The 16,914-nt window shown below is 40.8% G+C and overlaps 1 protein-coding gene across 1 annotated transcript; it reads left to right on the forward strand.

The window, feature by feature from the left end:
• Positions 1-14: 14 nt before the first annotated feature.
• atpaf1 (ATP synthase mitochondrial F1 complex assembly factor 1) lies at positions 15-16,289 on the forward strand. The gene is made up of 9 exons (XM_080195334.1): positions 15-444; positions 2,676-2,784; positions 5,389-5,442; positions 6,302-6,364; positions 10,101-10,151; positions 10,247-10,294; positions 11,863-11,958; positions 13,914-14,021; positions 15,443-16,289. Exons 1-9 carry the CDS (start codon positions 236-238, stop codon positions 15,632-15,634), a joined length of 930 nt encoding a protein of 309 aa, XP_080051460.1. The 5' UTR covers positions 15-235; the 3' UTR covers positions 15,635-16,289.
• Positions 16,290-16,914: the final 625 nt, after the last annotated feature.

The raw sequence follows: 16,914 nt of genomic DNA on the forward strand, positions 1-16,914 counted from the left end.
CAACTCGACCACATTGACACTTTGACTTTTTATCAGCACATTGCATCATGGCAGCTCAGTCCAGCGTCACTTTTCATTCGCAGCTAAATGTGAAGCCTGTTCTTCATATCATTCAATGAAACTAAGGACGCATTGATTTTTGAAGCTGTGCGGTTGGAAGTTTTGGAGGGGGAACCTTTATCGCGGGGCGCAGTTCCAGCCCGAGCCCTGTGATGTGCACGGGGGAGCGAGCAAGATGGCGGCGGTGAGGGAGCTTTGGTCTTTTTCTAATCGGACCCTGGCTGTTAGGAACCGCAGCCTCCTCCCCCTCGGGCTCGGCGTGGTGTCCGACCAGCTCCGCACTTTCTCCCTATCCGGCATTTTAAATCAAGCCGAGGATGAGCAGGAGCTGCAGAAAAATCCTTTCTACAGCAAATACCAGACTAAGATCCAGCAGCTCAGGAGGTGAGGGAGAGGCTGTTCTCATCTGCTGGTTTATATACTGCATCTTCAACTGAGCAGGGCGGCGTGGTGGCATAGTGATTAGCACTGCTGTCTCACAATTCCAGGGACCTGGATTTGATTCCCGGCTTGGGTCTGTGTGGAGTTTGCACATTCTTCCCGAGTCTGCGTGGGTTTCCTCCAGGTGCTCAAGTTTCATCCCACAGTACAAAAGACGTGCTAAGTAGGTGCATTGGCCATGCCTAAGTGTACCTGAACAGGTGTGGATTTTCACAGCAACTTCATTGCAATGTTAATGTAAGCCTACTTGTGACACTAATAAGTAACCTTTAAGAACTGCCAAGTGGATGATCCCTCTCAGTCTTCTGAGGCCACCATTATTAGAGACACTAGTGTTCTCGTCAAAGCCTGTCCACAGTTTTCAAAGCACAAGTTATGAGTGTGATGGAAGACTGTCCCCTTGCCTGGATGACTGCAGCCTCAACAAAACTCAAGAAGCTGGATACTGTCCAGGACAAAGCAGCCTGTTTGGTATCCCTTCCACAGACAGTCACTCCCTCCACCATTGACACACAACAGCAATGTGCGCTATGTTTAAGATGTGTAGTTGGAACTCACAAATGCTCCTTCCGTATCCATAACCACTACCATCTAGAAGGATAAGGGCAGCAGATACCTAGAGGTTCTCCTCCAAGCCACTCACCAACCTGGCTTGGAAATATATTGCCCTGCCTTCAGTGTTGCTGGGTGAAAGTCTTGAAACTCCTTCCCTAACAGCAGTTCAAGCAGGCAACTCACCACCACTTTTTCAACAGCAACTAGTGATGAGCAATGAATGCTCGCCTAGTTAATGAAGCCCATATCCCTTGACTGAATAAATTTTAAAAAAACCTCCACGTAATATCAAGAAATGACTGAAGGCACTGAATGCTGCAATGACTATGGGTCCTGACAACATCCTGGCAATAGTACTGAAAATTTGTGCTTTAGAATGAGCCATAGCCCTAGCCAAGTTGTTCTATCACAGCTACAACACTACATCCTACCCAATCTATGAAAAATTGTCCATATGTCTTGTCCACAAAAAAAGGACATATCTAATCCAGCCAATTACTGCCCTATCGGTCTACTTTCAATCATCAACAAAGTGATGAAAGTTGTTGTCAACAGTGCTATCAAGCGACACTTGCACAGCAAGAAACTTGCTCATCAAAGCTCAGTTTGGATTCCACTAGGCCCGCTCAATACCTGATCTCATTCCACCTTACCTAAACTTGGTTGAGGTGAGAGTAACTGCCCCAAGACAACATTTCACTGATCATGGCATCAAGGAGCCCTGGCCAAACTGGAGTCAATGGGAATTAGGGGAGTCATACCTGGTGCAAAGGAAGATGATTGTGGTTGGATGTCAAACATCTCAGTCCCAGGACATCACTGCAGGAGTTCCTCAAGATACTGCCCTAGGTCCAACCATCTTTAGCTGCATCATCAATGACCTTTCATCCATCATAAGGTCAGAAAGGGGGATGTTCACTGATGACAGCATTTGTGACTCCTCACAGACTGAAGCAGTGACTATTGCCAATGCGTGAGAGAATCCAGCAATTCCTACTTGGCATTCAGTGCCAGTGTAATTGCTGAATTCCCCCAATATCAACATCAGCAAAATCATCATTAACCAGAAACTGAACTTCCCAATGCTTGTCCACCATCTACAAAGCACATATCAGAAAGTGTGTTGGAATACTGTCCACTCACTGAGCTTGATGCAATCCAGGACAAAGCAGCCTGCTTGATTGATACTTCATCCTCCAGCTTGAGCCTTCACTCCTTCCACTACACACACAGTGTGGCCCATTGACAAGATGCACTGCAGTACCTCACTGAGGCACCCTCAGCAGCACCTTCTAAACTTGTGACCTCTATTAGCTAGAATGACAAGGGCAGCAAATGCATGGGAATACCACCTTCTCTGAATTGCTCCAAGTCCTGACCTGGGGCAATATCGCTGTCCGCTCACTGTTGCTGAACCAAATCCTGGAACCCCTTCCTGAACAATACTTGGTGCTCATACAGTATGTGGCCTGCAGCAGTTCAAGAAAATGGCTCACCTACTTGAGGATGTTTAGGGGGCAATACATTTTGGCATTACCAGCAATGCTCACACTTCATGAATGAATTTTAAAATGTTTGCATTAAACCTCTCCTTAAATGCACATATTTTTGGATTCTAGGACAAAACCAGATGAATATGAAGCTCGTATGGCAAAGAAAGAAGATGTTAAGAGGCACCCGTTAGGACATTCAAAACAGGGCGAGTTTATCAGACTCATGGAGGAGAAGGCAAGAATCTGTACAATTTTCTTTATTAAAATATTTTGTACCTGAATGCGATTAAAAAGAAACTGTCCTTATGAACACCTCTGTTATACCATTAATTACAATGTTTCCTCAAATCCCTTTTTGTTATTGAGAGTTCTCTGGATTCATTTTCTTTTGAGTATAATAAAATGGTCGCTATTTAGGAACTGCCTACGTGGGATAGGGTAGGGGAACTCTGTAGCTGTACATGACTCTGATGATAAACAACAAGTGTCTTATTAGCCATTACACTTGCCAAGTCTCTCTCTTTATGGACCTGATGCAACTGGACATAGTGGTGGAGTGGGTAGTGGTGCAAAATGTTGTAGCTTTTCTTAGGGCTTTATCCCATTTCAGTGCTGCAACTTCAGCAGAAACATACTTGGAACTACAACAGTAGAACAGAAACATCTTTGTGGAAGTTTACAGTTTTTATATTCTAAGATGTTTCAAATATTACAATGTTTGTGACTGCAGTGAAAAATTTTTAATGACTTTTTTTGTATATTGCTTTGCAGCTGTTGTACATGATTTACATCTAATTTACACTCACTGCTTTAGACATTACATGTCTGTTGTTGGCTTATTACAGATATCAGTCCATGGAAGAATGAAAATCGCTCTATGCTATGTCTGGGAACTGCCAGAATTGAGTCAGGAATGCTTGTAATTACACACATGTTATCAGTTGGAAACATGTGTTGCACTTTCTTTCACATGATCCTGATTTTATGGTCAGCAGCGAAAGTACAGGGCTCATTGACAGTTGTCTAGAGTTGTTGTACACATCTCAGTGGAAACATGTCATTGGATGTCTAATCTAGCATGTCATCCTCTATAGGAGATCTGAAACATATTTCACCAACTCAAGGAATAGCATCATTCTTCAGTCATCAGATTGAAGAATTTTCAGACCTGCATGTCAAGAGGAAAGGATAGATGAGATTAAGAATGAGATAAAAGAAGTTTTCTTTTTCAAATTTCCAACTTTAGTTTAATTCTGAGGGGAGGGAATGAAATTCCACGCAATGCCACAGAGGTTGTTGATGAAAATTTCATCCCTCAGTGGGTTGTTAGTCATTGGAATTCTCTTCCACTGCGCAGTGGCAGCCATGTCATTGGATATACTCAAGCCTACTTTCGGCAGATTTTCGACCTACAAAGTTATGGGGCAGGCAGGAAAGTAGATGCAACCTTGCATCACTTTTGATATGTCTCCCTTTTTCCTCAATCATGGATTCCCTCCCACTGTTTTTGACAAGACCCTCAACCATGTCCAACCCATTTCCTGCATCTCTTCCTTGCATCCCTTTCCCTTCCACCGAGATAGGATTCTGCTTGATTCTCCTTCCACCCTACCAACCTCCATATTCCATTAAAGGATCATCTTCCACCATCTCCATAATCCCACCACTGAAAACATCTTCCCTTACCCTGTCATCATTCTAAAAAGAACTCTGTGATAACCTTGGCTACTCCTCAGTCACCTCCCACACCACTTCTCTTTCCCATGCAATCACAAGAGGTGTAACAACTGCCCCTTAATTCCTGTCTCCCAACCAGCCAAGGTTCCAAACACTCTTGGGTGTTTAGATTTAGTGGACTACTCAATGCTTACAACGTCGTCTCTTCTACATTGGGGAAACCAAAAGCAGGTTGGGTGACTGCTTTGCAGGAACACTTCTGCTCAGTCTGCAAGCATAACCTGAGCTTACTATTTCTTGCCATTTTAATTCATCACCTTGCTGTCATGCTCATATTCCTGTCCTCGGACTCTACATGTGTTCCAGTGAAATTCACACAGCTCTTCTATTTTCCGATTAGCACAGTAGTCTAATGCTGGCATCTCCACGTTATATCTTACGATTAGGCACTTTCTGGACTGAACATTTCAGTTCACCAATTTCAAATCACAAACTCTGTCCCCCATTTTAATTTTTTTGCCAAGTGTCACTTTTGATTTTATGGATTGAGATTGAATATGGATTATTCTGCAATTCACACATACTTTGGACAAATGCTTTCTTTCTTTACTGCAAACATTGTAACACTCTCTTTGCCTTTTGTCCAATTACATCTTTGTCATTTGAATTTTCCTGTCCTTGTAGACCTTCTTCCACCCCCATCCCTAACTTAAAACCCATCATATTTCTATTTTCCTTCAGTTCTGAAGAAAAGTCATAATTGAAATGTTTCCTCTTCCCAGATGCTGCCAAAACTGCTGAGTGTTAGGAGGTCTGTTGTTATTTCGGATTTTTGCAGCATTTCCCTTTTATTGGAATAATTTGTGTTTGACTTTGTGAACATTTTATGTTCAAATTATTTTGTAATGCTTTTGTGTTGTGATCACTGAGTGTAAATTTATTTTTTAATGGAATCTGCCAGTAATTAGTGTGAAATTGAATCAGTCATCTGTCTCACGAATAATTTGCAAGTTCCTTTAATTGAACAACTAGGTGGCTAGATTTGAGAAGTAGACTACAATTGGGTTTTTTTTTTAAGGACTCGGGGTTAGATGATGCTAGGTCCTGGGATGGCCAGAACTTGATTGCGTTTCAGTTTTTTAAAAAATATGTTTTCTTTTAGTCAAAAAAACTCGGCGAAAGAACAACTGGAAAGCCAATTGGCCTCAAGGATAAGGTAAGAGGTGTGTGTTCCCCTGAAATTCTGCACTTAGAGAAATTCACTCATTACTACTGTCGTGCTTGATAAATTTACTTAAATCACCCATTTAATTGCTGTCTTTCTATTTTTTTTGATAGTTTCCTTTAAATTGAGCCAAAAAACTATGACAGCTAAGATAAGCAGTGCGCAAAACCTGAAGCTGTTTTGATCTCATGCATGCAGAATAGTGCAGGGGCATCTTGCCTGATTGAGATTATTTTGCAGTTGTAAACCTGAATTGGATTACAGTTGAATCAATATCAATGCTCTGAGTGTTTACCTGAGTCAGAGTGTTGAGCATCTGCTGTGTATGTTAGCAATATGTAGCTTGGAATTTTCCTCACTCCAACCATAATCCCTACAAGGGGGTTATTCGGCCCATCAAGTCTGTACCAACCACAATCCCACCAGGCCCTGTTTCCATAATCCCATACATTTACTCTACTAATCCCCCTGACATTGGGGTCAATTTAGCATGGCCAATCAACCTAACCCACACATCTTTGGAGTGTGGGAGGAAACCGGACCATCCGAAGGAAACCCACAAAGGCTGAAAACTTCTCAGCTCCAGCATCTGTTTATAGTTCAGCAGTTGTTTTCACATGGGTCGTCTTGTGAACTTTGGTATGGTGTACAGTTCAGAGAGGAAAGTTAAAGAAGATGTGAAAGAGAAACAAAAAAAAAGCTTTCACTACTTTTAGTCTGAAGTAATTGCTCCTGATTACTTTGACTAAATATAAATCAACATTTTTCAACTTCAGCTGTCTTCATTATTTTCTTTGTTCAGCTGATTTGCCTGATGTATGTTGAGTCTTTTGGATTATTCTTGTTTTAGACGCTTCATTCCATTCTCAATGTGGATATGGTGAAAGAAAAAACTCCAGATGAAATAGCACAGGTAATTACTTAAGATGTCAAATTTTAAAAAGAAAGCACCAGTCACTTTATCAAAGCATCTGATTTGATTTGCCATTAATTAAGAATTTTCATGCTTTGTATTTTGATATGAACACATGAATTACGAGTAGGCCACTCTGCCCCTCAAGCCAGCTGCACCATTCAATAAGATCGTGATTGATCGAATTTTAACCTCAACTTCTCACTCTTGTCTAACCCGATAATTTTTCATCTCCTTGCTTCTCAACAATCGATTTATTTCTGTCTTCAAAATATTGAAAAACTCTGCCTGAACCACCTATTGAGGAAGCAAATTCTAAGCCTTTTAACCCTCAAAGAATTTTTTTTCCCCCCTCACCTCTGCCTTAAATGGTGACTTTTTTTTAAAACAGTGGCCTCTAGTTATAGATTCTCCACTTGTCTATGAAATGTGGACAGATCAGTTTATATATCTCAAAGACTTTACCCAGGTGCCTTTATTTACGAGATGAATGAAAGGACCAGACTTAGTTCGCTATTCAACTCAATTACAGTAAGAAGTCTCACGACACCAGGTTAAAGTCCAACAGGTTTTTATGGTAGCATAAGCTTTCAGAGCGCTGCTCCTTCATCAGATGAATGAAGATTTGGATTCGCAAACAGGGAGTATATAAGCACGGACTTAATTTACAAGATAATGGTTGGAATGCAAGTCTTAACAGATAATCAGGTCTTTACAAGTACAGATAATGGCGAGTGGAGAGAGAGTTAAGTACAGGCTAAAGCGATGTAAATTGTCTCAAGCCAGGACAGTTAGTGAGATTTTACAAGCCCAAACATGTCATGGGGGTTACAGATAGTGTGACATGAGTCCAAGATCCTGGTTGAGGCCGTTCTGATGTGTGCGGAACTTGGCTATCGGTTTCTGCTCGGTGATTCTGCGTTATCGTGTGTTGTGAAGGCCGCCTTGGAGAATGCTTACCTGAAGATCAGAGGCTGAATGCCCTTGACTGCTAAAGTGTCCCCCCAAGAGGAAGGGAACACTCCTGCCTGGTGATTGTCAAGCGGTGTCTATTCATCCATTGTCTTAGCATCTGCATGGTCTCGCCAATGTACCATGCCTTGGGACATCCTTTCCTGCAACATATCAGATAGACAACATTGGCCGAGTCGCAAGAGTATGAAACATATACCTGGTGGATGGTGTTCTCACGTGAAGTGATGGCATCCGTGTCAATGATCCGGCATGTCTTGCAGAGATTGCTGTGGCAGGGTTGTGTGGTATCAAGGTCACTATTCTCCTGAAGGCTGGATAATTTGCTGCAGACAATGGTCTGTTTGAGGTTGTGTCGTTGTTTGAAGGCAAGTAGTGGCGGATCTGGGCACGGCCTTGGCGAAAAATTTGTCTTCACCAATGACATGAAGGCTCCGGAGGCTTCTCTGCTCCAGGGAAGTACTGGACGATGAAGGGTTGTCTGTCCGCCATGTCCTCTGTTTGTCTTCTGAGGAGGTTGGTGCAGGGTTTTGCTGTAGCGTGTTGGAACTGTCAATCGATGATTTGAGGGTTATATCCTGTTCTTATGAGGGTGTCTTTCTGTAGGTGTCTGTTGCGATCCTCCTCATCTGAGCAGACCTTGTGTATTTGGAGGGTTTGTCTGTAGGGGATGGCATTTTTAACATGTTTTGGGTGGAAGCTGGAGAAGTGGAGCATCGTAAGGTTATCCATGGGCTTGCGGTACAGTGAAGTGCTGAGGTGACCATCCTTGATGGAGATGTGTGTGTCCAAGAATGTAACCGATTCCGCAGAGTAGTCCATGGTGAGTCTGGTGGTGGGATTATATTAATAAGTATATAGATACTGTTACTCTTCTCAAGTTATCGTAGTACTGTTTACCTAAGTTTCTAATAAAACTTTTTCCAATGAACTTGAGCAAGCCATGGGGTCCAATTTTCTGAGCCTCTGCCATCTCAGGGCCCTCATCCTCAAAGGTGATTCTTGTATGCCCTCTTCTATTGTCTCTGTGTTACCACTGAGTCTTACCTGTAGTTGTCTTCGCTGTGGGTCGTACTGTAGCTCACTCCTAGTGACCTCATCTCTCTCTCTCTGCATCCTTCTGGAAGCTTCCCTGGCTTCCAGCCAGTGGGGTTACTGGGTGGAGGTCACAGTTTCCATAACTACCTCTCCACTTTTTCAAACTTCCTGTCCTTTCTAATGATCACATATCCTTCAATATTTAGATTCTAATCTATGCAATCCTGCAGCTATATCTCAGTAATGGCCATTAGGTTGTACTTTATTAATTCCTATTTGCACTGTAATTTCTAGATTTCCACCTTTTATGCATGTGTTCTGAAATTCTGTAAACTTAACCTTTAACCTCGTGTTGTGAGACTTCTCACTCTAAGTTTCACAATTGTAATGCCGACTGTTCTGCCAACTTAAAATGACAAAATCTGGACCTGAGCCTTTATTTGGGGAAACATGTATACCCTGTATACATCCTACTCAGATGGGGAAAAATACCTCTTGCAAATTTAAATATCCGATTGTCTTACCTTTTTAGGCTATTTCATTGATTCACGTTGTGAGGGGATTTTCTCGGGGTGTCCCTCTGGGGGGGGCGGTGTCTTATATTCACCTGATCTCAGCTAATACAAAGATTTGCGAGAGACAGTATACAGTTAAAGATATTCTTTATTTGATCAACACGTATTGGGAGAGAGATAGTCAGAGGATTCCAGCTTCCCTCTGATGTTACATTATATAAGACAACAGATATACATTTCGGAAGATACGATCCTCCCGCCCAACCTGTCATCCAAGCTGGATGGTCCAATTAAAATACAATTTATTTACTTTGCCAACAGCATTCTTCCTTCCAGCAAAATTAGGAATTCATTGGTCAACCAAACCTAGAGGTTGTCCCTGCCCTGCCCTGCCCCTTCCTAGAAAACTTATCTACGTAAATTTGGTAGGTTCAAGGGCGCTCCTAACACGTGCAGTCCTGGGAACAAGAAGGGAGTCATCTTTCTTGTCTATTTTCTGTCCCCTTTTCAAGGAGGCTGAGTACATCTATACTTGCAGTTAGAAGCTGAATCCTTCTACTCACTTTCAAAATCCTAACTTTCAAAGTTACCAGGGCCTGGCCTGTCCCTGATAACATGGTAAATGCTCTATGCCTCGTTGTTCCAAAAGAATGTGGTTTGTCTAATTAAGCTTATTTCCCATTATGCTGGAGGGGTAAATTGCTTATTGGCCAAAGCTCACAAGAAAATATAAAAGTATAATTTAAATCTATAATAATTGTTCAAAAGTGATTATGTATGTGCTTGTACAGACAATACCTTTGTATAATATGTAAGTGAGGCACATTGTGATATCATATGTGGTCCTTATTTTAAATTAATCTATTTTGTTTTAATAGTCTTCAAAAAGCAGAGGTTTTTGTATCCCCTGCTACATGTGTGGATAAATCATTGGGCCAGTTTCTTATATTGGAGGTGTCAGATAGCCTCAATGTTAATTCTGCTTCTGTCCCCACAGATGCTGCCAAATCTGCTATTTCTAGCATTTTTCTGTTTTTATTTCTGATTTCTGATTATGCTTTTATTCTTGTATTTGGTATATATTTTATTGGGGAAAAAAGTTACAAGTTTAAGGGTTTGACCATTGAAAACAAACATTTGCTTGTTTCAAAAGCTGTTGAAATCTTGGAGATATTCTTGATGTGTTCCATTCATGTTTGTGTATTTTTCAGATTTGGAATCAGTATTTTGCTCAGAAGGATACTATCTCTGCAGTAATTCCTGTGAGTATCGCTTTGATTTGAATAGGATATGAGAAAATTGTTTGTCCTTACTTTTAAATTGCATGTTTTGTAATAGTTTTTGTTTTCTTTGAAAGGGTGCAACATTTGATCTGATGCACAGCAGGTCACAGAAGTGCCCCACTGTGAGTAAATAGTACTGCTCATTGTCAACATATTGGGATGTCTCTTTTTAAAATGATATGTGACTGTGAGTGGTTGCATTCTGGAAAAAAATAATGCGCATTCTGCTTGCTGCTTTAGTGAAAGTTTTTTGTTTGTGCTTCATATATTTATGAGCTGCAAGCATGCAATTTCTCAAATTCTTGCAAAAAATGAAGAAACCCATACCAAACATGGAAGGCACATCAAGTATACTAAAAGTCTTGCAGTTTTTGTTTCTTTCATTATGTTTCTGACACACATTTGCTAATATGCTATTTCTGTCACACATGTCTGTGCTTTTTTATTACAATTAAGCTTAGCCGCTACCTCCTTCAAAATAAGTGACGCTTTTGTCCCTGAAAATCCTTAGGTTTTTGTGTTGCTGTTGCTTCGTAATAATAATTTGGCTTTTGGCCTGATGCTGCCAGCCTCGCTGGACTGTCAGCCCCTGCCCTTTGATCGTGGGGAGATGAAGCGGGTTAACTGGTTTTGCTTGCATGGGATTTAAGTGATAGTGAGGATTTCTCAAAAAGGGTTTGTCCGAATGTGATCATACAAATGCATTATTTTAAGATTGTTTTTTAAATGTTGATGTGGAGTTTACAAGACCGAGATAGAGGATTTTTGTTAGGTTAAGAATATCAAGGGCCCTTTGAGGTGCAGGTCAGCCTTGATCTATTGAATGGTGGAGCTGACATGAGGGGCACAATGGCCACTTCCTGTTCCAAATCGTACAAGTTCCTGGGGAAATACTTTTCTACACTCAGGATAAAATAAATTAATTGTAGAAGGGAGGAGGGATAAGCTGAAGGAGATAAAGAATTTTAAAACTTTGAGATTGTTGGAATGGAGACTATCCAGGTGATGCATAGGGGGAAGTTGGATAAAGGACAGTGCATAATCCAGCTAAGCAGGAACATGGTGGATTTTTTTAAAAAAACAAACCATATTAGTATTGCTAATGGCTGGTTTAATATAATTGCAATTGGCTGGAGTTGAGAAGTTGGAAAATAGAAGGAATGATTGGAATCATCTGTCAGGCCAGAAACTTTTATATCTTGTGTGGAATAGTTTGGAAGACCCTCACCAATCGTGGGAACAGTATTTTAAGCCGAAGAATTACTTGGTACTGTAAAAGGAAATGGTGCTTTTTGATATACAGCAATGGAGCCAATAGTGAGATTAAGATATTGTGTAGCAGTAATCCAGCAATCTGGGTGCACTTCCCTTTTGTATTTTTTCTCTTGCATTTCTTCGCTATGTTGTGGCCCAGGTTCAAAGCCTTGCTGTGGCTGGGTTCAGAGGTATGATATTTTACTGAATCTCCTTGGCATTTCAGAGAATGATTTGACAAAAATAATTCTCCAGTCTGGGTGACTAAATTCTAGAAGGGATTCTGGTGACAGACTTCCCCACCCTGAACTGTGTGCCTTGTCATTTACTCAGAACCTCATGATTTATAGCTGTACGTTACAACTTTTTCCAGACCCAAAAAGCCTCATGTAATTCCTTAAGCTCATGTGTTGATGATTGTCCTGTTCCTTTCCAGTTCTTGTATGCTTTACCAAGACAAGCTGGTTATGAGTTCTTTGTGGGTCAGTGGTCTGCGACTGAGCTTCACTTTTCTTCTTTAATAAATCTTCAGGTACGTGACTGACTGGAAGAGGACCTGCAGAATTTTAAAAACTGATGTTGGAACAAACACTTCTTTAGCAGCTCATTGATGTGTTAACAGTTACTCTTGGTAATTGTACCTGCTTCCTTCAAATTTCCTATCACAGTTGCTCAAAGGGGGAGGCGATGGTTAGTGGTATTATCGCTAGACTATTAATCCTATTAAACTCTGCTAATGTACTGTGGAACTGGGTTCGAATTCCTGGTGATGGAATTTGAATTCAATTAAAAATATCTTGAATTAAGAATCTACTGATGTTGATTGTTGGAAAAACCCATGTGGCTCACTAATGTCAGGAAGGAAATCTGCTGTCCTTACCTAGGGCCGCAAGTGCACAATGTAAAATGACTTCTGCTCTTACCTGGTCCAGCCTATATGTGACTCCAGACCCACAGCAATGTGGTTGACTCTCAACTGCCTTTCAAGGGCAATTAGGAATGGGCAATAAATGCTGGCCAGCTAGCGACACCTATGTCCCACAAATTAACAAAAAAAAGAGGGATACCATATAGAATTTTAACACTGGCTCCCAAAGAGAAGTCATTTTACATTGTGCATTTGCATCCCCTAGTGCCCTGTATACATCACAGAACAAGTATAGTGATTGGTTGTAATTTTATGAAGCTTTGTGCTGGAAGTAAAAACTGGTAAAATTACCCCAACAAGATTCTTGAGTAAATTCAATGATTTGTGCAATTTTTAGACAATAAAAACTACATGACAAAGTGCTTCAAAGTGTGCAAATCTGAAGTTGAGTCTCACTTTTGTCTATGAATCTCTGCTGTAGTTACTTTATAAATTTATTTTTTATTCACTCGTGGGCATTGCTGGGTAGACCGACATTTATTGCCCATCCCGAATTGCCCTTGAAGAGGCAGTTAAAAAGTCAACCACATTGCTGTGGCTCTGGAGTCACATGTAGGCCAGACCAGGTAAGGATGGCAGATTTCCTTCCCCAAAGGACATTAGTGAACCAAATGGATTTTTACAACAATTGACAAAGATTTCATGGTCCTCAGTAAATTTCTAAATCCACAATTCTTTTATTGAATTAAAATCCCGTCATGTGCCCTGGTGGGATTCAAACCCAAGACCCCAGAGCATTACCCTGGGTCTCTAGATTAGTAGTCCAGTGACAATATCACTACGCCACGGCTTTCCTAATGATATAGTGTCTGCCTACTATTTATGCATTATGTAGCATAAGTAATCATACACCTGCAGACTGGGCATTAATGCTGTTCTGAAAATAACTGACAACAGTAAAATCAGTATACTTTAGTGAATTTGTTCATAATTAGGTCTCCTGTGATGTTGCCTTACAACTTTTCTCTTGTCTAGACCAAAATTGTGATAAGTAACTACTAACTTTTACTGTGCCTTTAAGGCCAGTATGATTGGCTACGTTTAAAGGACTCTCCAGTGGCATTGCTAATATATTCTAGGGTTTCTTTTTCCAAAATCCAACAGATTAGTAAAAGTAAATGTTTCCCCATAGTTAGCTAAAAATTGATGTAATTATTGTATTTCATATTGATGTTTGGTCAGCATTAGTCAAATGTCAGTCTCTCTAATTCATGAACTTTCAGTCCTTTTCATGCCATGTCCCGCCTAAAGAAATTTACAACTTCCCATATCGTACTTGCCACATATCTCTGTTAACAATGAGAAAAACACTGTAAAATATGCAGTCATGCTCCTACTCTGTAGTCCCTGCCTGCAGCTGCACCAAGTATCTGAGGCATGCGGCGGGGGCAATCATTGTATAAAAAGAAACATTATGGCTGCACTAAACTACTATGGTTTTTAATCCTTAATTTGTTATACCACTTGTCTGTAGGCCAACCGTCCCACTGTTGAATCACTGGGGTGATGTATGTCTTAAGCTTCTTTTGGCCCTTTCCAATGTTTTATTTGTTTTGCAGTCATTGGGGGAGAATTCGCCAAGTCAGCTTATACTATATCATTACCCTGATCTCCAGAAGGAGAAGGGCATCGTTCTCCTTACCGCTGAAATAGACACAACATTTCTGGTAAAACATTTTCTTTTGCTACATAATAAATGTGCAATAAAACTCCATCAAAAGTGGTGACTACTGTGGCAAATAACTCCTTTCTGAATATGTGGTTGGGAGTTGAATCGAAAATTATAGGGTTGGGCATAGACGGACTGTTCTAGAAATCACTTGGGCTAGAATTATTTTGAACTGATATTGGAGATTTTAATTTCAGGGTTAAAGAGAAATGAACACCACTGCTCATCAAGTGTTGACAGCAGTATTCACCAATGTGTAAATGCTATGTCGGAAAGAAAAACCATATAATGTTCATTAGCAGTTTTTTTTTACAAGGTCTAGCCTTTATCTCCTGTACATGGGGAACATGCTGATGATAAAGACATCCTGAAGCACATTCTGTTCTCTTTGATTTCCCATAGATGGTGCTGTCAGCGATCTTTCAAAGTTGCACAGTACCAATTTTTATGTATATTCTTCCACATAGAAAATCATTTAGTATGAACACCCCAACTAAAATTGGAGAAATATGAAAGTTACCTAGGGAAGGACCTGTATTTGATTTCCTTTGAATGGTGACCTCAGTCACCATTTCTTGGCCACTCCAAACACCTGTATGCTAGCTGAGACTGGGTATGCGTCTCTGTGTGGAGCAGACACTAATGCAGATGTGTGCTGTACCACAGCAAACCACTATTTTAAAGAATAAGCAAAACTGAATAGAAGGAAATTATAATTCAAGATTAAGAAAGATTTTGATTTGATTTATTGTCACATGTATTAACTTACAGTGAAAAGTGTTTCTTGCACACTATACAAACAAACATACTGTTCATAGAGAAGGAAAGGAGAGAGTGCAGAACTAATACAGTCATAGCTAGGGTGTAGAGCAAAATCAACTTAATGCAAGGTAAGTCTGTTCAAAAGTCTGACAGCAGCAGGGAAGGAGTTGTTCTTGAGTTGGGTGGTACGTGACGTGATCTCAGACTTTTGATTCTTTTCCTCGATGGCAGAAGATGGAAGAGAGAATGTCCGGGGTGTGTGGTGTCCTTAATTATGCTGGCTGCTTTGCCAAACAGCAGGAAGTGTAGACAGAGACAGATGAAACATGTGTTTTGTGACTTAAGCAATTTCTTGTGACAGCATTTTTAAAACTGTAAAAATTGTAAATTTATCATGTGGAGGTGTTGCCTTTATTAACAAGAACACTTTACTCTTTGCAGTAAATCATGGTCATTTATAAGAAGAATAAATACAATTAGTTTTGCAATGCTTCTTGCCCCTGTGAAAACACCTCTGTTTGAGTCATCCTTTCAGGGAGAAGAAACTAATTTTCCAACTTTAATGCAATAATATACTAAAAGGACTGGGCTATTGACAGTTGCAAAACCTAGGTTACGATGTTGACATTTACCAAACTTTATGTTTCTGACTTACAGAACGTACAAGAGGCACAGTGCCTAGCCAATGAAGCACAACTCTTTTACGCCACGGACTGCCAACAGATCTACAATCTGGTGGAGACATTTAACCATAAACCCAGTGATTTCAAATATATGTCAGTTATTGCTGAGATCGAACAGCATGGAATTGGAGGCTCATTGATGGGAAATCAGAGTGCAAAGACTTAGGACCTGTGTAACTTGGAAGAAAAGGCTGCGATATAGATAAATCTATATGACCTCTGTTGTGGACCTATGAAGTTTGACACTTTTGTGCGCCAGTTTCTATGGGCAACATTGTCTGGGACTAGATTTTTCCAGAAATTATGGATGATCCAACTAGGGGTGATCCCTTAGTACTCATGACTGGCAGCAATTCATCAGAATGTCTCTGAAATTCACAACTTGAATGTGATGAAGCAGAGTTGCAGATGAAGCACTATAACACATGAACAAGAGCCTCATTAAAACTAAAGAGTTTCAACTTTGAGGAAAGGAGAAGTGTAAGAAATAGGGGTAGGATTGGGTTATTTGAGTCTGCTCAGTCATTCAATAAAATTATAACTGATCCAAAATCTCCACTTTCCTACCAATCCACATGTTTGTTAATTTAAAGATTCACAGCCCTCTGATTGCAAAAAAAAAGCTATCAACAGAGTCCAAAATTTCCATCCTCCTATTTTCAGACTATGCTCCCTAGTTTCAGATTCCCTCATCAGGGGAAAGAGTCTCTCAGCATCCAGCCTTTCAAATGTTTTCAGATCCTTGTATGTTTCACCACCACATCTTTCTAATTTCCTAAGTACACGACCATTTTGCTCAATTTCTCTTCATTAAACAATCTTCTCATCCCAGAAATCAATCTAGTGAATCTTCATTCCATTTCCTTTAAGGCAAGTATATCTTCCCTTCATCAAAGTCATGAATGTTCGCATTGAGGCTTCCTTACTCTTGTACTCCAACTCTGTTGCAATGAAAATCATTGTACAGGTTACCTTCCTGACTGCTTGCTGTACCTGCATGTTAACTTTATGGGGGAGATCTTCCCAAAAATGTCAAAACTCTGGAAGCTGGAGTGTTTCACCTTTTTCAGTGAGCTACTCTACACGATTTTCCCATACTTAGTCAAATTTTAATTTAGCAGTTGGGAGTTTCATGCCGGGGTGGGTCGGGGGGTGGGGGGGGGAGGCGGTTGCTGCATGGAGCTTAAGCCAGCCGGGAAAGCTGGCTGCACGTTGCTCAGGGTCTCCTCGTGTGCTGGGAGATCTCCTGCCTCCTCTCCACCGCCCCATCATTGGTGGCAGTGTATCCTCCACATAGCAACACGGGTCACCAGCATCGGAATCCTCTTGATGAGTCTTTCATCATGACCCCCTCCCCAGAATCACTCCCATCTCCCTGCATAGCTCCCCCATTGCTTCCCCCTGCATCATAGCCCCACCCCCACAGGCCACATCCCTTTGGATCTG

This window comes from Carcharhinus amblyrhynchos, chromosome 9 (genome assembly GCF_965287045.1).
Source record: "Carcharhinus amblyrhynchos chromosome 9, sCarAmb.v2.hapA, whole genome shotgun sequence".
NCBI lineage: Eukaryota > Metazoa > Chordata > Chondrichthyes > Carcharhiniformes > Carcharhinidae > Carcharhinus > Carcharhinus amblyrhynchos.